The sequence below is a fragment of the Perca fluviatilis genome, chromosome 9 (assembly GCF_010015445.1).
Source record: "Perca fluviatilis chromosome 9, GENO_Pfluv_1.0, whole genome shotgun sequence".
NCBI lineage: Eukaryota > Metazoa > Chordata > Actinopteri > Perciformes > Percidae > Perca > Perca fluviatilis.
This window is the reverse complement of record NC_053120.1, coordinates 34,042,929-34,065,497: the sequence shown is the minus strand read 5'-3', so window position 1 is coordinate 34,065,497 and position 22,569 is coordinate 34,042,929. Positions and strand designations below refer to the sequence as shown.

Sequence of the window (22,569 nt, the reverse complement as noted above, 5' to 3'; positions counted from 1 at the left end):
CTGATACAATATCCGCATGTATAGCTTTATATTAAAAACAAATTCAGTAACTTGATTTAGTGTAACAGTGCTGTAGTAATGTTAACGTTACTCAAGGCCGTTCTTGTTTTCGAGACCACTTAAGTTAATGATAATGTTACTTGGTTTTGTCTCAAATCGACTTTATTTTGGGCTAATGTTAACGTTAATGTCTCAAACCTCTCAGATGTAAGTTAGAGGACTGTTTGAATTCTCACAGAATCACAATTGAATTCATATCTTGCTACTCAGTCAGAATCTTATTAACCTGGAGTCCCAGTCTCTGTCACAATAATCATACTACATATGTGATGTTTTAGGCCTATTGGCAGACATCCATTTAAAATGTAGGCAATGACATATAAAGAGCCTTTTTTCCATGTCCACTGAAGTTTCTCAGCTTGCACTCTAGTAACATTTGTGTGGTCCAGGTAGCTTTGCATAAAAAAAATGGTTGTCATTCGCAAGGCTACTTTTACTTTTATACTTTAAGTAAATTTCCAAGCCTGTACTTTGTTACTTTTACTTGAGTAAAGAAGTTAAATCAGTACTTCTACTTTTACCAGAGTATTTTTTAACACAAGTATCTGTACTTCTACTTGAGTACGGGAAGTGAGTACTTTTGCCATCTCTGACAGAATGATCTACCCTACTTTTAACTACATTCATAGAGTAAGTCCTTTCTGAGAGATATTTCCTACCTACACAATGAGCTACCCTACTTTTAAATCAGTTTATATAGAGTAAATAGTCCATTCTGATAGATATATCCCACCTAACAGAATAAGCTACCATCCTTTTAACTACATTTACAGATGAAGTAGGGCATTCTGATAGTTATCTCATACCTGACAGAATGAGCTACCTTACTTTTGACTACATTTATGGATGAAGTAGGGTTTTATGATAGATATGTCATACCTGACAGAAATATCTACATTACTTTTAACTTCCTTTAATGAGGAAGTAGTCCATTCTGATAGATATTTTCTGCTTTATATATTAATTTTTTTTTTTTAATTTTTTTAAAAAAAAAATTCCCTAAAAATATTTATTTCCCCCCACCAAAAAAATAAACAAAAAAATATAAAATAAACATAAAAAAAAAAATTTTTTTTTTTTTATATATTTTTACCACCATAAAAAAAAACCCCCTTCTTTTTTCTATTTTTAAAATATAAAATTTTCATTTTTTTTATATACCCCCCCCCTAAAAAAAAATAACCCCCCCCTTTTTTTTTTTTTACATAAAAAAAAAACCGATAGATATATCCCACCTGACAAAATGATCTAACATACTTATAAATACATTCATAGAGTATGTCAATTCTGATTGATATTTCCTACCTGACAGAATGAGCTACCCTACTTTTAATTACATGTATAGAGTAAGTTGTCCATTCTGAGAGATATTTCCTACCTGACAGAATGAGCTACCCTACTTTTAAGGCATTGTGTAGGGCATTCTGATAGAAAAATATTGCGCACCTTTGCAAAGGAAGCTCACAAGCCATCTGTGGATATAGTCAGATGGAGAGTTGTATATTTTAATGAGCCTGCATGAGAAATAGAAAAGGGAGCCATGTCTGAATGGCTTGTTGAATCCCATGTTTTCTGATCTAGGCAGCCCACAAAATACTGAACGGGTTGTCCTATTTCACATGAAGCTGCTTCAGTTATCCCCATGTCCACATAAGAGGAACTTCCTTTACCTCCTAATGCGGCTTAGTCACTCGCACATGATGACAGGTACTGGGTCAGCTTCACAATGGCAATGATAATGGTTCCTCCGATCAAAGTGCAGGTTTGCTAGAACAAGGAGTGGAAGACGGCAACACGACTCTACCAGGTTTGTAAAACGTTTTTTGATAATTTATTTAAATGATGATGTAAAAAATGCAATTTATGTTGTAAAAAATTATATTTTAATTTAAAATCTATGATAGTTCACAGATTATGTTCTAATCAAAGAAATCCATACTAAGACTATACAAGTGTAAAAATAGGCTACAGGACATACGTGAGGGGGTCCCCGGAAAATTCTCTATCTTGTAAGGGCAACATTGGCTAGAAAACATTAAGAACCTCTAGTATAGATCTAGGCAGCCCACAAACAACTAACTGGGTTGTCTTATTTTACAGTTTGAGGGTTGGTAGGCACCCGAGATACACAAAGGTATGTGCACAACCACTGAAAAACAGTATTTTTGATATGTCCCCTTTCAAAGAAATAGTTCAACATTTTGGGAAATAGACTTGCTACACACTGTCTCAAAGGTATATGCTTCTCGTTTTAGCTGCTTTTAGATTGTCACTGATGCATGTCTTTGAACTCCAACATTCCAGCTGTCACAGACAGACCACTTCTGGGCGTGAAACAGCTTTCTCCTCTTTGTCTTTCTGTCTTGCCCCCATGAAGCTGGTTCAGTTGTCCCCATGTCCATATAACAGGAACTTTCTTTTGAACTTCCTTCACTTCTTAATGCGGCTTTGTCGCTCGCACATAATGGACAGGTACTGGGTCAGCTTCACCATGGCAATGATAATGGTTCCTACAATCAAGGTGCAGGTTGGCCAGAACAGGGAGTGGAAGACGGCGACCCGACCGTAGATCTGTGTCAGGATGGCACTATCAATTCTGTCTGTAGGGTCCACGAAACACTGAACTGTGTGCTGAGACCGGAGATGCTCAGAAATGTTCTGAACGATCAAATGCGTGGCTGCATAGTCCTTACGGCACTTTGGGAAGTAGAAGCACTGAAGGAAAGAAGAGAAAAGAGAAGGAGAAAAAAAGACATTTCTTTATTTGTATAGAGCTGGCTTGTGTGTGGTAGTCCAGGTGTTCTTAAGGTTACAAAAGTGTTTTGGCCATTCACAGTCCAGACCTCAGGGTTGCTGTCCTGCGTCTCCTCGTTGTGCAACAGTCGTAGCACCTTTCCTGAGGAGTTGAGGCTCACGTAGACCTGGAGACACGGGTAACGGGAACTCTTCCTGCACTCTGATCCACAGCTGTATGAACAGTTGACATCGCCCACGATGGTGGAGTTCACGATAGTGCAGCTAGCCTCATCAGTCCACACGCTGTAGAGAAATAGCAATTCTTTTCAATGCATGCTGCAAACACACCTTCATTGATTTTACTGGTTAGTCACTGAGTTTCACTATGCAGATCAACACAAGGTTTGAATTAATAATCACAATTAAGTCAGTTTCTGTTTTCTAAACTGAAAAGTTCTGTAGGTGACCTTGTAGGGTCTGGCTAGAAAAATGTGCTCTTGTTTATTGGCATTTCCTTAAATCAATCACCATTGCCTTGGGCGGCGGACACAATGACAGTGCCTCTGCAAAATAGCCTCGGGAAGGAACTTTGTGGTGGAACATGTTTACGTTCAAAAGTTGTTTTAGTCGTGCAAAAGAAAACTCAGATTGGACAGATAGTCTAGCTAGCTGTCTGGATTTACCCTGCAGAGATCTGAGGAGAAGTTAACCGTAGTCCTCATAAATCCACCGGAGTTTAAAATGCCAACACAAAGAAAGCGGAAGGTGTGGGACATCTGGCCTAAAAAGAGGGACATCTGGCGGAATATCCAGTGGCACCTGAACAATCCTGGAAGTGGAACGTCGTCGATATCGACTTGTGACCTTGTGACTTATTATTACCTGTCAGAGTAAGAGCGCAGTATGGTGATTCCCAGGACAAAGTACATCATGACAGAGAAGACGACCATGCTGAGGCCCAGCAGTATGGCTCTGTCCTCTCCTGCCCTAAGAGCTGTCATCGTCTTCCTCTTGTCCAGGACATCATATTCACGGAACTTCTGGTAGAAGGAACTAAAAAACAGATTAACGTGTAAGGTGTCCCACAGCAGTTCGAAATATTTTACAGTCAACATTGGAGACATCTCTAGACCTTCTATGGTGTAAAATGCAATCTCCTTTAAAAAAAAATATATAAATCACCAAATGATGTTAAAGCATTTCATCATCCATGGAGAAACAAAGATTACATTATTTTGTTGCTAGTTCTCTTCACACTGGGTAAGCTGAGCAACAGGACACACTCTGTGGTGTCCTTTAACTATGTCTATTAATGTAATACCTGCCTTTAGTCCTTGCACTGCCCACTCGTTTGCAGGGTCCACGAAATAGGGAATTGTGTGCTAAGACCTGAGAAGCTCAGAATGTTCAGAACTATAGGGTGTGTGATTGCACAGTCTCTGCCTACTTTATATTAGATTAATTAATATTAAAGCAGATGAGCCTTATATAATAGGTACATGGGGGAGTCATAACACCCCAGTCTGCTTTGCTAAAGTACATGAAGTTTTAAGTAAAAAACATGCAAGGCATTTGGCATCACTATGCAATAATGATGGTGATTCCTGCACTGGCTACCACAGACTTTTCAACACTTTTTTAACGCAAGTATGTGTCTGCATGTTTACCTTATAGAACCTTTACCTTCTTATGAACCAGTATGCTACATGATACCCTCATGATAAAACTTTGTTAGATGTTCCTAAGCCAATCCTTAAGACTAAATGTGATTGTACCCCTGGGCCAATAATTATCTATCATGACATCAGGTAATTAAATCATTTGTCTTCTTTTAAATCACTTCTGGAAGCCAACTTCTGTAGACTGGCTTACTGTTATTTTTATTATGTCTTTAAATCAGAATTTTACTCATCTATTTTTACATTCATGTATTATATGTATCTAATTTTAGATTCATTTCAGATCATCTACTTTTATTACTGATGTTTCTCATGTTGTATTACTATAAAGGTGTGTCATTACACACTGCCTTGCCCCAGCTCTTGAATTTACTGACACTTTCACTACACTTAATGTGATAATTTAAGTCTGTTAATCTCTACTCTTCAACTGACAGTTTAACTGCTTTTGGCCTTGACAGCTAAAATACTCCAACTGACATTTTAAACTGTTGTCACTGCTTACATACTAACTGGCACTTAATTTAGCACACACTTATCTCTGACGCTTGAACTGGAACTGTAAATGTAATAATCATCTAACTGCATCAGTGATTTTCTATGAGGTCAACTGCTTTTCATTTTAACATTTTAACCTGTTATGTCCAGCAAACTTACACTTTCTTCAGAAAATGTAGCCTTTTCTAGATTATATTTTGCATTAATATTGAAACATATTGAAACATAAGTATTCAATACCTGCGGTCACTTCTTCCATCTGTTGCTTTACTTCCTGCCCACAGAAACATCCTATCTGAGGAATGTGGGGACTGTAGTCCACCGATGCTGCCAGAGGTGCTGACCCACCTGCAAAATATATGAGACAGTTATTAAAAAACCCTACAGAATCTAACCTCTATTGTACTGACGGACCAAGAGACGTAGGCCAGAAATACTATGGGCTACGGCTCAGATCCTGTGGTGGAAGTACTCAGATCTGTTACTTAAAGGAGAATTCCAGTCAATTTAAACACGTAGCTCTGTTGTTTGTGGTCACGGAGTGCTGTCAGTAGCGAGAAAAACAAAAATAATCGGTGACTGATCCCTCACGAGTGAACACAGTGAATATGACTGCAGTAGATGTAAAAGAAATGCATAAAAGTTGTGCTAATTCAGCCAGTACACATATCTCTGTTTAGTTCCGGTGTTCCGGTGAAGTCCACACTAGTCGATTGTCGAACTCATTCAATCCAATATTCAAAAACATATTTTTTCCACCGTGGTTATGTCCACAGTAATGACTATGTAGCAACATAGATAGGCCGTAGCCTGACATCACAACTGAGACTGCACAGCTCCAACAAGGCTTGAGTTCTCGCGCATGCTTGTGGGTAACTACGCAACAGTGGAGACTGTCAGCTGACAGACGAAGACGGAGCTTTGAGATAACGACGAGATTGGGTCAGTGTCTTGAGAATATCAGCTCAGATGGATAGTTCATCCGAATCCGATGTGGAACATACGGAGGAGTTTTTGGAGTTTGATGGTCGGGGTTATCTGTTCAACCCTGAATATACGGACAAAGCGTTATTGGCATAAGATGTCAAGAGAATGGCACAAACAGAGGAGCAGGCAGAGGCTGCTGCTTCAAGGCCACGAAGTGCAGGGACATGGTGGTACTCCTTTGGATACTGTATCGCAATGACCACGAGGAAGAAAGCCAGTGCTATAAGGAGTGGGATCTCATATAGCCTGGTCTGGACGGGTCCCCAGATAACGGACATTGTTTCGCCCGTACAGAGAGGTTTCCCCATCTGATCTACAAGGATGTTCTGGAAGCGGGGTTTTTTTTATACTGAAAGTAAATTGGGAGAAGCAACCTAAACCAGACGGACCTGACTGCCTATCTATGTTGCTACATAATCATTATTATAGACATAACCATGGCAATTCGTGACCATCATTTTTTGGTGGAAAAAAAACATTTTGGAATATTGGATTGTATGAGTTTGACAATCGACTTGTGTGGACTTCACGGGAACACCGGAACTAAACAGAGGTGTGTGCACTGGCTGAATTAGCACAACTTTTATGCATTTCTTTCACATCTACTGCAGTCATATTCACTGTGTTCACTCGGAGGGAATCGGTTCAAATGGCTAGGCACTTGTAATGACATCTCAAACATGTCAAGAGGCTAAAAGCACATTTAAAACCTGCCCCGTTTCAGCCGCCTGGGTGTGAACTGTAGCAGGAGCATAATTCGGTGTAGGCAACACCGATTATTTTTGTTTTCCTCGCTACTGACAGCACTCTGTGACCACTAACAACAGAGCTACGTGTTGAAATCGACCGTAATTCTCCTGTAAGTTAAAGTAGCAATACCACACTGTAGATGTGAATGTGAGCGTGAATGGTCTTTCTGTGTGTATGTGTCAGCCCTTATGCCGAATGTCAGCTGGGATCGCCTTGAGCCCCCCGCAGCCCTCGAAGGATAAGCAATTATAGACAATGGATGGATTGATCTTTTTTGATAGATTGATGTATGTTTCAGTAATGATGCTGCTTGAATTCTGCACTTTTTATATACAGTCCCTGACAAAAGTCTTGTCGCTTGTGTACAGATTGACCTGAAGTGCCGTTGAAATATATTTCTAATCAAGATGTTTTTACAAGAAATGGCTCATTTTAATCCCAACAGCTTTAGTAATAATGTTTCAGTGCAAAACGAAACTGTCAAAAAGTATTCTATTATTCACAGCTTGGTAAAGCCCATTGAGTAAATTTTTGCAAAGACATAAGTGTTGTCGCCTTGTCATATGAGCTTCACCTGTGACTAATAATGGATCAATTAGGTCTCAGGTGTGTATAAAAACAACCCCAGTACACTAGACCTTCACATCAACTGCAACTAGACCTCTGCAAACATGCCTAAGATTCACCCTGAGACTAAAGTTTTGATTATCAAGAAGCTGAAGACCAGATCCACTGCTTATGTGGCAGACACCTTCAATGTGTGTCAGCGTCATGTACAGAGGATAAAAAAAACATTTGAAGACACTGGAGACGTTTTTGACAAGCCCAGGTCAGGCAGACCCCGCAAGACAACTGCTCGAGAGGACCGTTTGTTGGCTCGAAAATCCAAGGCCAGCCCATTTTCCACTGCAGCAGAGCTCCACGAGACCTGGTCACCTGAAGTCCCTGTGTCAACCAGAACAGTTTGTCGGATTCTGTCTCGAAATGGCCTCCATGGTCGAATCAGTGCCCAGAAGCCAGCACTAAACAAAAGACAATTGAAAAACCGTGTGGCATTTGCCAAGGCCCACAGCCTGCTAAAAGGATGGGCGCTGGAAAAGTGGAAGAAGGTGGATTTTTCAGATGAATCTTCTGTAAAATTACACCACAGTCGCCGCAAATATTGCAGGAGACCTATTGGAGCCCGCATGGATCCGAGATTCACCCAGAAAACAGTGACGTTTGGTGGCGGAAAAATCATGGTCTGGGGTTACATCCAGTATGGGGGTGTGCGAGAGATCTGCAGGGTGGAAGGCAACATCAATAGTCTAAAATACCAAGAAATCTTAGCTAACTCTTATATTCCCAACCATAAAAGAGGCCAAATCCTGCAGCAGGACGGTGCTCCATCGCATACTTCCATCTCCACATCAAAGTTCCTCAAGGCGAAGAAGATCAAGATGCTCCAGGATTGTCCAGCCCAGTCACCAGACATGAACATCATTGAGCATATGTGGGGTATGATGAAAGAGGAAGCATGAAAGACGAAACCAAAGAATATTGATGAACTCTGGGAGGCATGCAAGACTGCTTTCTTTGCTATTCCTGATGACTTCATCAATAAATTGTATGAATCCTTGCCAAACCGCATGGATGCAGTCCTTCAAGCTCATGGAAGTCATACAAGATATTAAATTTGGATCACACAGCACCACTACTTAATTTGCTGACATATTTTTGTATTTGCAGTAATATTTGTTCAATTTCTGTATAGGCGACAAAACTTTTGTCTTGCCAAAATTTGACCTTTCTGTCTTGATTAAATGATAAATCTTTTTTCAGTGAAACTAATTTATTTCAGTACATTAAACATCATTTGGGAGGGCTTTAGCTTTTCATATGAGCTATTTCTAACACCAATTGATTAATTAAAAGTCAGGTTAATAGCAGGTGTTTCTACAAAATAGATAAGCGGCAAGACTTTTATCAGGGACTGTAGATTAGATTAATTTCATCAAGGTATAGGGATTTCAAAAACAGCCTCAGGATCAACGACAAAATTAGTTGCAAAAAAACATGTTCGGTGAACATCAATTAAAAATATCACTAGCTATATCACAACAATACCAAATATATCAGTTGTAATAGAATGCAAAGACTGTACATAACATCAAATACACAAAAACAACCCCCGATGTATGTTCATATGTCATCACTGAGCTGGCCAAGCATACCTCACAATGATTTACAACCCAGGTAACAGGTCTCTTTCATCAATCATCAATCATTACATTTACTTGATTTTTTTCTGTGATTGTGTGTAATCACAAAAGTGATTTTCCCCCATTCAATATTTCCATTGACATTTCATCAAATGCCTATATAGATAGTTTTAATTCTGGAACCAAGCCAACCAGCTACTACATGAGTAAAACATTTGATTCAGCTCAAAAGAACATTTTGAAAACGGAAAAAAAGGCAAAGGTACAAGACTGTTTACATAAACATTCAGAGACTTCAATCGTAGCAGTTTGCTATAGCCTTACGTAAGTGCGGTTAACATTTCCATGGCAACAGTAATCTCCACCAATCAGACACGTCACTGTTACGCTTATTTATTGTGGGTAGTGTAGTACTTCTCCATGAAATCGCAAATACATGTTTCATTGTAAAGATCTGCTCTAAGATCACTGGAGTCCAGTTACCAGACCTGAGCTCCCTCTGGAAGTAACAGGTAGTCCAGAAAGCTAAGAGAATCATGGGTAATTTTGACCATGTTCTTTCTTGCGTATTCTCTTTAATGCCCTCAGGACGGCAATATCTTGAAATACATTAGCCGATAAGGGACATAAAGGACATACTGTTCCGCCTTTTGCGTTTTCGCTGTCACATGATAAACTCACAGGTGCTGCTAATGTTACTAAATGGTATTGTAGCTTCCAGACCCCGGCAAGTTCTAAGAAGGAAACATGGAGGACCACACCTATTCAAAATCCAAATTTCAGGAACAGGAGTCGTCTTCTTTGCCCAGAAAAAGAAAAAGGATATTGAAAAGAGCAAGAGACCGGCTTTTTGAAGTGTGAAGGCTATAATACGTACTTTGAACTGCGTGGTGCGAGAGAGTTGATTGCGATATATGATCTCAACGCTAGATGGAAGAAATTCCTACATATTGGACCTTTAAGTTAGATTATGGTTGTATATTTATTTTAATTTTTATTATTTTACCCATTTGTTGACCAGCTGCTACTGACATGTTGGTTGATTGAATGATTGCGATGGTGTCAATTAGGGGTGTCCTTGACTAAGAATTGACATTGTCGAATCAGATTCGTCAAGTCTTGCCTATCGTCAACTGAAATATTCAACTGTGATAAGGTTGTGTGTAAAGTTCCTTTTGTATGAAAACATGCAACCGATTAGGACACAGAAATAAAAAGAGTGGCTTCTTATTGTATAAGTGTTGCAAGGGTGTAGTAACCTGACTCCGCCAGATGGATTGCTTCGCATTTGCTCGGCATATCCATCTTGGAGAACTTTTGGGAAGGGGCAAAAATACTGGTTAGCTGATTGGATAAACCATCTGTCTATCACCTATGTTGGTGATAGACGGGCCAAATCAACCAATCAGATCAACGAAGCATATGAAAATACAACCACAAGCCCCTGCTGCTGCAGGCAAAGCATAGCTTGTTAGCTCAGCAAGCAAGCAACATGTCGGTAAAGGATATTTGCCGTTTGTGTAACGAGAATTTACGAATAAAAGGCACCGTTTCAGGTTCCCGGTCCATATTCCAAAAGAAGGATCCAAGAGAAAAAAGCATTAGCGAGCAACTAATGCAGAATTAGGGCTACTGCTGTCTGAAAATACTGGTTAGCTTATTGGATAAACTATCTGTCTATCACCACCTAAACCCGCCTCAAAACCAACGCTGACTGGCCCGGTCGTTTGGCGAACGGCTCCAAATTTTCTCTATCTCAAGATGCCAGACTGATCTGCGAGTGGAAAACTGGAGCTTGCGAGATCAGGACGGTCAGATTAATTAAAAAAAGGTTTGGTTAACTTATTGGGAGAAAACAGGTGTAAAATCAAACATTGAGCACCCCTATATAGCCAAAATGGCATGATCCTCATTTCATAACGCCTCTACGAAGATTTGACTGAAATTGGCAGTCAAAGCATTGAATATTTGACATTTTGGGGTCGCCGCGAGTGTTAATTCTTGTCTGCTTTTTATGTGACTGGTTGACTGCTAAATTCCATTGCCCTGTTGGAGTAAATAACATTTTTTGAATTGAATTGAATGTTTTTGTTTGATTTAATAGGTACTACAACATGGGTTCTACAGGGGCATGAACCTTCATTTCACAATCTCGTAGCTCGTAGTAAGTCTACTTTGGATAGTTTGGACATTATGGCTAATAATCAAAATTCTTACAGAATAAATGAAAGGGATATTTACTTACAGAACCACACTGCTGAGCTCTATTGGGGTTGAAGACTACATATTTAACAGAAAGCCTGCATTAGAAACTGAGAGCATGGAGTAACCAGGCATGGGAAGTCATTATGGGAAATGTAGGATTCCGTGTTTTTTTTTATGTGTCTCTTTAAACCCTCCCAACTTTGTGAAAGTGGGATACTACTACAATACACCTTTTATACGTACAAAGGTTCCTTCCTAAAGCTAGTATATGTCTAGTAGGAAGTTGGAAGGTCAGCCTGGCTAGCGTAGATAATTTATTGCTAAAGTCGAGATGGCAACGAGACGGTATTTTAATACAATATTCACGTTCCTTTCTCTTATAGGGCTGGGTATTACACCTTAATACTTCTGGGTATCGACCAAAATAAGTCTGGCATTAATTATATAAAAATCTGAAATATCAAACTTGCATGCTTGTTCAGATTCTCGTAAATCTAAATGTATTCTTTGATTATATAATCCAGAGTAGCCTTTGACTCTATAAAAAGTCTGTATAGAAACCCATTGTGACAGCCTATCAATCACCCTGACAAGTCTTCCTGTTAGTGTGGAGAAACGTGTAACCTAATACAACTAGGGTTGACATTGTGTGTGTGCACGTGTCTTTCCTGAGAACATGTTCTTTTGATTGATGACTGACTGCATACCTAAACAGCTTTTCATGTGTGTCTTTGAGTGTTTATATTTATCTTTGTAAAACTAATGGAAAAACTCACACACACACACACACACACACACACACTCAAAAAGGAATGTCGACATGCTGTCTGAAACATAACTGTCATTCCTTTACAGTTTAAGACCTCTTGCACAAATGGAAAACACTCTCTCGTAAAAGCTGACATTGTGAAGGACAGACTTGGGCCTTGTCACTGGACAGGCTGTTCTCATTCATTCTCATTCATGCTTATACCTCAGAAAAAGAATGCATTTTTTTAAATAATATATATGTAATCGTGAGCCAGGACGTCCAGGGCTAACCTGACGCACCAGATGTTAACACAACCATCTGAGAAGTCATTGTAAACTGTTTTGAAAAGGGGAGACACTTTCAAGAAGATACCTGGCAGGTGATTGGATGAACCATCTGTTTATCACGTTCACCATTGCAGTTTGTGAAACAGTCACGGAATTGTAACCATTGATTTGTGTACACGTTTTTTCGTGATGCTGAGCACATTTTTTAAACTAATGTATTTCAATTGGAAGCATCTTTTGTCACGGTCAGCACATTTTGTTTTTCTCTTAGTCTGTCCATCAGGAAAGCCGTATCTCTTTGATGTTATTGATATAACAATAATAAAAAAAATAGTTTTATTTAAAGCACTTTCAATTGCCTTGTTGCAGAAATATATAATAATATATAAAATAATGCTATATAAAAAAACTCACAATCCAGTGTATGGCTTCTTTACAAATTTGCATTTGGTGTATTTTGACTTGTACTGTTGTCTAAAACAAAACTAACTTTTTACAAAAAGGAGCATTTTGAATGTTTCATTGCTGTCTACCCTACATGCAACTGATGAAATAGGGGACACGCTGAATCTCTAAATGAGCTGCAGCCGAGCCGCAACTAATTGAGCCGCGCTGCAACGGTTTACAGGTTGGGGCAGCCCATTCAAACAGGCAAATTTGGAATGGGCAGTGCACTAGTTTTTTAAAAACACAGTGTTCTAGTATTGCGGTTGATAAACGTTAATAGCTAGAGACAAAAGGGAAAATAAAAATTTGCATAATTATGTGTGTAACATCACACTGCATTATTAGTTTTTTGTAAATAAATTACTTCTTTGAAATAACAATTTGGGGTAACTGATTAATTATTATATTCAGAAGATGATTCTCATATCGTTATAGTTCAGTTATAGGCTAGATAGCCATCCTAAACTTTGTAGCCTTTATTGAGGCATTAGGAAAGACTTAATAGGGACTAGTTTTAAGAAGCATTTTCAAGTAATTACAATTACATTAAGTAGATTGTTGGGAAGGTTTTTGAGTAGGATGTATATAGCTTTGTATAGGTATACAGTATGTGTACATTTACACCATGTGTTTTGGTATTTTTGGCACACTGCTATCCTCAGCATACTGCACAAAGACACAAGTCATTTAGCCTGTTTTACTGAACTAGAGAGCTTTGTGCAGTGGTGCGATGCCAACCATCTCATTCAACAATTTCAAAAACTGAGGAAATGGTTGTGACATGAGTCAGTGGGTATCAGAGGTCATAAATGATGAACCAATCAATCAGGTCTGCTCCTATATGTACCTTGGCGTTCATTTGGACAACACCTTTGGTTGGAAGGCCCTGTGTTGAAAGTTTGTGTTATCATTTACAGCAGAGATCATACTTTTTATGCACACTCTGTATTACAGAGCATATTCAGGTATGGGATGTCAGAAAGGTATGGCAATATCTCAAAACATTTCATTAAAGGTACCATGGCATGACATTTTCAATTTATGAGGTGTTTTAACATTGATATGCATTCCCCCAGCCTGCCTATGGTCCCCCAGTGGCTAGAAATGGCGATAGATTTAAACCGAGCCCTGGTTATCCTGCTCTGCCTTTGAGAAAATGAAAGCTCATATGGGCCGATCTGGAATCTTGCTCCTTATGAGGTCATAAGGAGCAAGGTTATCTCCCCTTTCTCTGCTTTGCCCGCCCAGAGAATTTGGCCCACCCATGAGAGAGAGAGACATCATGGCTTTCAAACGAGAAAAGTGGCAGTTGGTCAAGGCCAAACCCCCACTCATGTACTTTTATTTTTTACTCAGGTTGATTTTCCATCACAACCACAACTCAGTGATTACAACCTCTCGAATCTGTCACTGTATGCGCTCTCTCGCATCACAAAGAGGCGAATCTGCGCCTCGACTTTTGCAACACTTGTTGCGATACATTTGGTGCAAAACTAATTTGTACCTGTGGACTTAGGCTGTGGAGCTCTGATCCAACAGAACGGGGAAAGCAGGGTTTCTATCGCCAGATGAGGGACAACTCTGTCCGGCTTATTTAGCTATGTCGCATGGAAGCCTGGTTGAATAGCAAGCTAGCGTTAGCTAACTAACCAACCAGCCTGATTCTAAATAAATACCTTTTAATTATCTTAACACTTTTTAACAGTCAAACTGAAACACTGGCGGTGAGCTCCAGGTCCTGCAGCGCGAGACGGACCGTCACCAGCGGTATCGGCCAGCGGAGCAACATCGCTATTATTGCCAAAAAGCTAACGCTGCCGACCTCGACCTGCAGTCGGAGCTCCAGCGGGACACGGAGAGCCCCGCGCACTCGGTAGCAGCTCACCGCTAGTGTTGGCGGAATAGCAAGCTAGCGTTAGCTAACTAACCAGCTTCTAAATAAATACCTTTTAGTTATCTAAACACTTTAACAGTCAAACTGAAACACTGGCGGTGAGCTCCAGGTCCTGCAGCCGCAGACGGACCGTCATCAGCGGGTAACACGTGCCAAGTTCTGCATCCCTGCCAAGACTTCCATCCATAAGGGGAAATAATGATTTTATAAGGCAAAGTAGCTACTGTTTAATTAAAATGTAGGCTATATACATTCCTTTGTCATGTTCATCAATGATGATTATAATTTTACAACGTTTAGAGACATCAATGTTTTATCAGACTATCATTTCCTTGCTACCTGGGTGCAAATCTCGGCAGCAACGAGGGTTAAGAGATGACGCATTATTCGGCAAAAATGATTGCTGCTGCCCGCGAGGTGGATGTAATTCTGCAGAAGCTATTGTTGCGCTGCGCGCCGGGTGCAATGATTGGCAGTGAGGCACAACATCAGCAAAGCAAGCTGTGGTCATGGCCGGGGATGTGCCGATGCTACCGGGTGCGGGGCTCTCCGTGTCCCGCTGGAGCTCCGACTGCAGGTCGAGGTCGGCAGCGAAGCTTTCTGGCAATAATAGCGATGTTGCTCCGCTGGCCGATACCCGCTGGTGACGGTCCGTCTGCGGCTGCAGGACCTGGAGCTCACCGCCAGTGTTTCAGTTTGACTGTTAAAAAGTGTTAAGATAATTACAAGGTATTTATTTAGAATCAGGCTGGTTGGTTAGTTAGCTAACGCTAGCTTGCTATTCAACCAGGCTTCCATGCTACATAGCTAAATAAGCCGGTGTTCTAACGGAACACCATACCCATCAGAATGGGATACCTTCGGTTAATGCGCATGCGCAGCAGTGAAATTTGTGGGATTGCGCATGCGTTAAATTTAAACCATCATTTCAGCATACCTAAGATTACAAGCGGTAAGTGTTGGTGTATTATATCCAACCCGGTCTCACGGCAGTTCGTGTAAATGGCCACGTTATTCTTAATCTATTGATACGTGTTCACGGAGACGTTTTTCTCGTTTTTTACGTGTAAATGTAACGTTATTTTTTACGTGTAAATGTAACGTTATTTTAGGACTTGTAAATGTAACGTTATTTTTTACGTGTAAATGTAACGTTATTTTAGGACTTGTAAATGTAACGTTATTTTCTCGGGGTAAGGACGCCGGGAGGCGGCCGGAAAGGTCGCTCCATAAGCCGGGAGGCGCCCGGTGGGGACCCGCTGGATGAGGTGGCCGGGAGGCGGCCGAAAAGGACGCTCCATAAGCCGGGAGGTGCCCGCGAGGCGGCCCGCTGGTGAAATACATTACTTTACATTTTCGTCTTGTCCACGTAAAAACCGACAAAAACGTCTCCGTGAACACGTATCAATAGATTCAAATAACGTCACAATTACACGAACTTCCATGAGACCGGGCTGTTATATCGCATTAAACAATGGGCTATCAAAACAGCATACCCCTTTATAAACTGTATTTTTTTTATTAAACCAGGGTTTATCAAAACAGCATACCCCTTTATAAACTGTATTTTTTTTTATTAAACCAGGGGTTATCAAAACAGCATACCCTTCACAAACACTGGTATGCTGTTTTGACAAAGTAGGCAAAATTGACAGACCCCGCTATAAAACTAAACTTCCGGTATGCTATTCTGACAAAGTATGCTACATCGACAGAACACCGGACAGAGTTGTCCCTCATCTGGCGATAGAAACCCTGCTTTCCCCGTTCTGTTGGATCAGAGCTCCACAGCCTAAGTCCACAGGTACAAATTAGTTTTGCACCAAATGTATCGCAACAAGTGTTGCAAAAGTCAAGGCGCAGATTCGCCACTTTGTGATGCGAGAGAGCGCATACAGTGACAGATTCGAGAGGTTGTAATCACTGAGTTGTGGTTGTGATGGAAAATCAACCTGAGTAAAAAAAAAAAAGTACACGAGTAAATGTTGCATTACAAGTTTGCAGCTGTCATTGTGTTCATGCAAATATCAATCTACACATTTGTGAATATTTTTTCTACAAGTGCAAATTTCAATTTACAAGTTCAGATTTTTTTTACAAGCTCTCATGTTTTTTTTCTTTTTGTGACTTCAAATGTGAATAATTTTTCCAAGTGCAAATTTTTATTTTACAAGTGCAAATTTTTATTTTACAAGTGCACATTTTTATTTTACAAGTGCAAATTTTTATTTTACAAGTGCAAATTTTTATTTTACAAGTGCAAATTTTTATTTTACAAATGCTATTTTTTTGTTCTGCAAGTTCTCACATTGTATTCTACAAGCTCTCACGTTTTGCACCATATTTACCAAGCTCTCACGTTTTGCACCATATTTACCTTCATAACCTTGCCCCCCCCTCTCCTCCTCAATAGCTACAGACACAGAAATGGCACATCCTAAGGAAAGCTCATTGTGGGACTGGCTCTAGTGGCTGTAATTCTGCACCAAGGCTGAATTTCTGGATAGAGACTTCAGATACAGTATTAGGGGACCACTAAGGTCTATATAAAAGCATCCAAAGAGCCCCATGTCATGGGACCTTTAAAGCTTGCTATGTAAAGACTCCATCCATCCATGCAAGCACAGAGAATATTGTCTGATCTATATTCTTTATGCCAAGTATGCTTGACGCTGCAGGGGTTGTATGAAAGCTTCATGCAAAGGGTTGTGTAATAGGTTACTCTTATCACTGTTTGTGATTTGCAATATATGTAAATTATGGCTGCTATCTGCTTCAGTAGGCTACATGTCACTTTATTTTTATTGTAACTATGTCAGCTGTATGATAAGACAATATGTTAAATGTTATGTCTGAAGCATTTGAGCCCAAGGCACATATCATGGGACAAGCAGGCTATCGCATGCAAAGTCGTCTTACATGAAATGTAAACATTTTAACTTTGTCATAGGACTAAAAAACATCGTTGGAAAGGTCTGAACCTGGAGAGTAACACGTGTCAGTCTGAAGAGGATAGATCACTCCCGCTTTGAAATATTGTATACCTCTGAACCTTCAACCCAGTACGTGTATTTGTGAAGGCGTCATTTAGCAACAGGAGGTGCTACACACATGGGACCAGCTGTTATAGAAAGCTCTTGACCTCAGCTGTCATGTAGATATGGTCACCAAAGTTCACCCACTGTAAGCGCTGTCAAATATGGTAAAAAGCTATTTTCACCTATTTAACCATTAGATTCTTAAAATCTGATGACACCGATGTTTTCACCATCCCAAAACCCCCAGGGACTATCCAAAGTTCTACACTGCCAAATTCTACTTGTGAGAAATATACCAATTTATTTTAAAACTACAACTCCCACTAGAGATGCGCCACAGAACCTATTACCTGAACCTGTAGTTCTTCTGGGGTGGGTGGGTGGACTCGTTCGACTCCTGTTTAGCGCTGTCTGCCGCAAATGGGCTTCATTCCATTTCAGATTGCCGCCGGCTGAGCAATCTAAATCATATAGAGTACATAATACAAATACATAAAACATGTTTATTTGGTTTACAGTTTGTTGTTTATTTAGTTGTTATTTCATTGTATTTAATTTTAGATGGGGAAGTGATGTGTTTTATTTATTAATTCAATGATTAAATAAGGCAAGTGTTATTTACATAAACTTCTGGTGTACTTACAAACTTTCCAATCCATCATTTTATGAGAGCATAACCTATTTGTACTACTTGTAGACGTTTGGTATCATTTCGGGCATTATTAATGGGGTAATTTACGAGATACAAACGTGGGTCCGTTAGCCCCTGCGCTAAGCTATTCAGCTGATAATGCTACTCTAGCTAACTCTCCCAATGTTCGACCCAGGTGAAAAAAGCTTCTGGGGGGGTGTTTGGCTCGAGGTCATGGTGCAAAGGACCCTAGGGTGAATTACTCCGAACCATCACTTTAAATATGTACATTGAAGCGATACTAACATTAAAAATATTATTATAAAAAATTGAACTGAGACTGAGTTGGTCACACTAAGCCCGTAAATGCCAGTAGCTCCTCACTCCTTCATTGCTGTCTGGACACCAACGCATTCCTTGAAGCCTGGCGAAATGGATTTTTGTGTGATATGTGATCCCGCAATTCTCGCGTGATATCGTCATATGGCGAGAATCCAGCTGCCGTGCAAGGTAAGTCCAGGGCAGCCTCTAAGGAGGAAGTCAGGTGACGTAGTATGAATTGGTCGGGGTGGATGGATGGGAAATCAAACAAAGGACTTTCACCCAGGAGACCTATGTGAAAGAACATTATATTATAAAGCTACTTACAATACCCGTAAATAAGAATTAAGAAAAACACACCTCTTGCTACTCCCCCCTACTTGGTAACATCAAATCAAAGCCATGACCTAGGGAAATACTACATGGGAGACCAAAAGGCAACAGATGTAAATGGATGGAGCTGCATTGCTTCAGTGTATGTACAGTATGTGTATGGATAATACACTATTGGGTAGAACACAGGTGGCATTAAAGGGCTGCTAGTTGGCGCAGCTATACCTGGCTAACCTCTTAAAAAATGCTTGAAATTTCATGCTTTTTGGTCTAAACGTCATACCCAAATTAAAAGTGGTACAGCTCCCATATACGTTGACACTCTGGGGTGTGCCTGACATCATTGGAAAGGAAACACGCTCAAACTTTTGTTACAAGTGTCAGGGTGATTCTAGGCCTTATAGAGTTACAGAGGCTAGAATGGAGGGTTTTTATTTCCGTCCAAGTCATACATCTGTAAAATGATTAAAATACACTACTGTAAACACATCTGGTAAGATACAGATACACCTAAGGCCATAGCAACATGTCTCAGCTTACTACAGAAAAAATCCAGAAAATAATTGATTTTATATGAATTCTTTTCTACAGATATGTCTGTCCGTTTTTCTTATTTCAATTTGAAAAGTGCAAAGAAAAAAGCCAATAAAGTACATGGCATGGCTGTATATTTTGAAGATTTAATGCTTTAAAGTTATAAAAACGTTAATGAGTGGAGGTTACAGTGACACCACAGCCACAAAGTGTGCCGTCCACGGTACAGTAATCCTTGAGAGGCTCTGGAGGCACTGGAGAGCTCAGAGCTGCAGCTTAGTCAGTAGTTAGTAACAGCTTAAGTTTTTAGAAATCTACACTGGTAATAAGGTAGTCATTGGTGGGACATGTCAACACAAGTAGTAAAAGAATCAAAAGAGTGAAATCTAAACTCTCTCTCCAATATCTATATTAAAACATTGTGAAACATGTCATTATTATCACAACTGGCCAACTATGCATCTGTATACCACTTTAGATTTTTCTATGTCTTTACACACGTGTCTGACGCAGCGCTGCAGCTGCTAGCCTTGTCTGTACACATGTATGTTTCCCATTGATTTACTGCACTCAAGCAGCAGTATACTTCATGTTAAACATAAACATATACTGATTTGATTACAGCAAAGACAACGTCGGCAGTATTGACGGTAAAATAGGCTACAGAATATTTCGTTCTGTATTGACAGGTACAATACTTGAAAATCTATTTTTTTTTTTATTACATTTATATCTGCATTTATGTCAAAACCTAGAGACTTTCAAACATCAACATGTCATTTATTAATATGTATGTGTCAAAATGACATATAAACATCTTTTCCTATTCTATTTTGCCAGGAAACACTTCCAACACGCTTCCGTGCCACGTAAAAAATAGGCGTCGGTCCTATTTCTAACAGGCAAGCGTTTTCTGCGCGGCTCATGTCACACAGGCAGTTTGCAAGCTCTAATCTGTTAACATGGGAGCCGAAATAAAAACGGACACCCCACGCAGCTGACCCCACGCAGCTGACACGCTCACGCGACGCATCCAGTCTGTTGCCGGCCTAATATATTCTGAAGTGGTACATGGTGTAAAAAGTTTGAGAACCACTGGGTTAAGGTAAGGCAACTAAAACATTTATTGTTTGAGAAAGATTGTGGTTATGATTAAAAATAAGAAAACAATAGTTGCTTGTGACAGAAAACAAACTCCTGTTTGACTGTGATCATCTGGAAATCACCTTGGCTTCCAAATCCCAAATCACATCAAGCTGTCAAAAAACTTTAAAAACAGAACGTTGGATGCCAAGATGCTCAGTATCTCCATATGCCCTTTGTCCACTTTTTGGCCACTTGGGAGCAGGGCAAGCTGTAAACATAACATTAACATTACCTTTTTAAGTTAAAATGGCAAACTTGTTGGCACACAGTTCATTATACACATCCAGCAGATGTAGAGTGACATTAGAATGTCGTGTTGCTGTTGACATGATAAATGTAAGTCCAATATTCACTCCAGCTGTTTTTGTTCTCCATTTATATATGGCTCTTTAGCTGCTAAATGCTCCACTATGCTGTCTGTCAACATGAGGTAGAACAAACAGAAGACCTAAACATCAGGAAGCTGCACCTGGCTACTAAAGCAGGAACAGTCAACATGACAAGACTAAATATTGACTGAGCCACGCTTCACTACATTCAAACGACTGGTCTATAAAAGTAATAGCATGATGCATGATGGTACACCTAACGGGTGCCTGAGTCAATATTTGCTTGTCATGTATATGTACGCTGTCTGGTTGGTTGTTGTGAACACAGTTTCAGACAGGCCTTTCAGCACTGGAGAGCTCTTAGCTGCAGCTTAGTGACAGCTTAAGTTTTTAGAAATCTACACTGGTAATAAGGTAGTCATTGGTGGGAAATGTCAACACAGGTAGTAAAATAATCAAAAGAGTGAAATCTATATATATCTCCAATATATATATTAAAACATTGTGAAACGTGTTATTATTACCACAACTGGCCAACTATGCATCTGTATACCACTTTTGAATGTCATAATTAAATGTAAATATTACTGATTCATGTCAAGTATACCACTAATATCAATTGGCAACTGTATTACTGTATCTGATTATATTCATTCAGAAATAAGAACCTTTTGTAATTGTGCTTGGTACAATTATAACTTGTTTAATATTATGTAGATGACAAACACACAAGTTTGTAGTTTAATTTAAAGTGAATAACTGCAATTTAAATTGCAATTATGCTGGTCAGATATTTTTTTCATACATGTATCAGCCTTGCACGGAGGTTGGTATATGTTTGGTGCCTTTGACCTCAGAGCGGTATCAAATGAGTAACAACATAATATGTATATATATATATATATACAGACATACATGCATACATACATACACGTTTGTTAGTATTCAGGTCAATATAATCTAATTATGTTGTTATATATATATATATATATATATATATATATATATATATATATATATACAGACAGTATATATATAATGCAGTAGAGGAAGACAGCAAGTAGATTAAAATCAAAACACAAAATCTGAATAGATTCAACAAACCTGGCTCAACCCAATCACACGAGGACTGGAAATGTTGCCCCAGTACAAACATCCCATGAAACAAATGCACTTACTTTAGCTTATTAGTGTTATTTGTATAGGACTTATAAAAATGATAGAGTGATGAAATGGAGCTCACCTGATTTCTGATGGTGGTGTCAGACAAGAGTCAATGGTCAGACTGCTGGAGCAGTTGTCTCCTAACATGTCTCTTTGCACTTTACAAGACCTCTGCCCATGGGCTTGTTTTTACCTTTATCCAAACTACTGCTTTCATTTAATACACCTAGTAGTTCTGACTACTGCCTGACAACAGGGTCAGTAGTCTTCACTTTTAAGCTGCTAAAGCTTGGCAACAAAAAGGAAATCGTCAATGATCGTCTTTTTACTTCCGATGTCACACAAACTGAAGCTATACATTATATTTCAACAAGAAATCACAAATTAAACTAAAACCAGCCCTTAAAAAAAAAGGGTTTCAAAAGTTCTTAACCGACGTAACTCATGACACAATTTAGTAATGCATTCTACTGGACTTAGCAGATTGCAAACTAAAAAGCAAAGAAAAAAACGGTAACCGGTCAAAATTTATCCTTCGTCTAGAGCCATTCTCCAAATAATAATCCACGGGTCTAAGG

The 22,569-nt window shown here is 39.5% G+C and overlaps 1 protein-coding gene across 7 annotated transcripts in view; it reads right to left on the bottom strand.

The window, feature by feature from the left end:
• Nucleotides 1-1,922: 1,922 nt before the first annotated feature.
• Nucleotides 1,923-22,569, bottom strand: part of si:ch211-247n2.1 (calcium-activated potassium channel subunit beta-2) — a 31,686-nt gene continuing 11,039 nt past the window's right edge. For 3 of the 7 annotated variants that reach the window (XM_039811418.1, XM_039811419.1, XM_039811416.1), the window contains 4 exons: nucleotides 5,214-5,321; nucleotides 3,679-3,849; nucleotides 2,904-3,099; nucleotides 1,923-2,775 (listed from right to left, as the gene is read on the bottom strand). In XM_039811418.1, coding sequence (XP_039667352.1) covers nucleotides 2,491-2,775; nucleotides 2,904-3,099; nucleotides 3,679-3,849; nucleotides 5,214-5,263 — 702 coding nt within the window. In that variant the 5' untranslated portion in view covers nucleotides 5,264-5,321 and the 3' untranslated portion in view covers nucleotides 1,923-2,490. Of the gene's footprint in view, nucleotides 2,776-2,903; nucleotides 3,100-3,678; nucleotides 3,850-5,213; nucleotides 5,322-9,235; nucleotides 9,358-17,883; nucleotides 17,995-18,548; nucleotides 18,569-22,569 lie in introns of those variants that run through there. The other 4 variants (XM_039811415.1, XM_039811413.1, XM_039811417.1 and 1 more) reach the window with 3 other exon arrangements.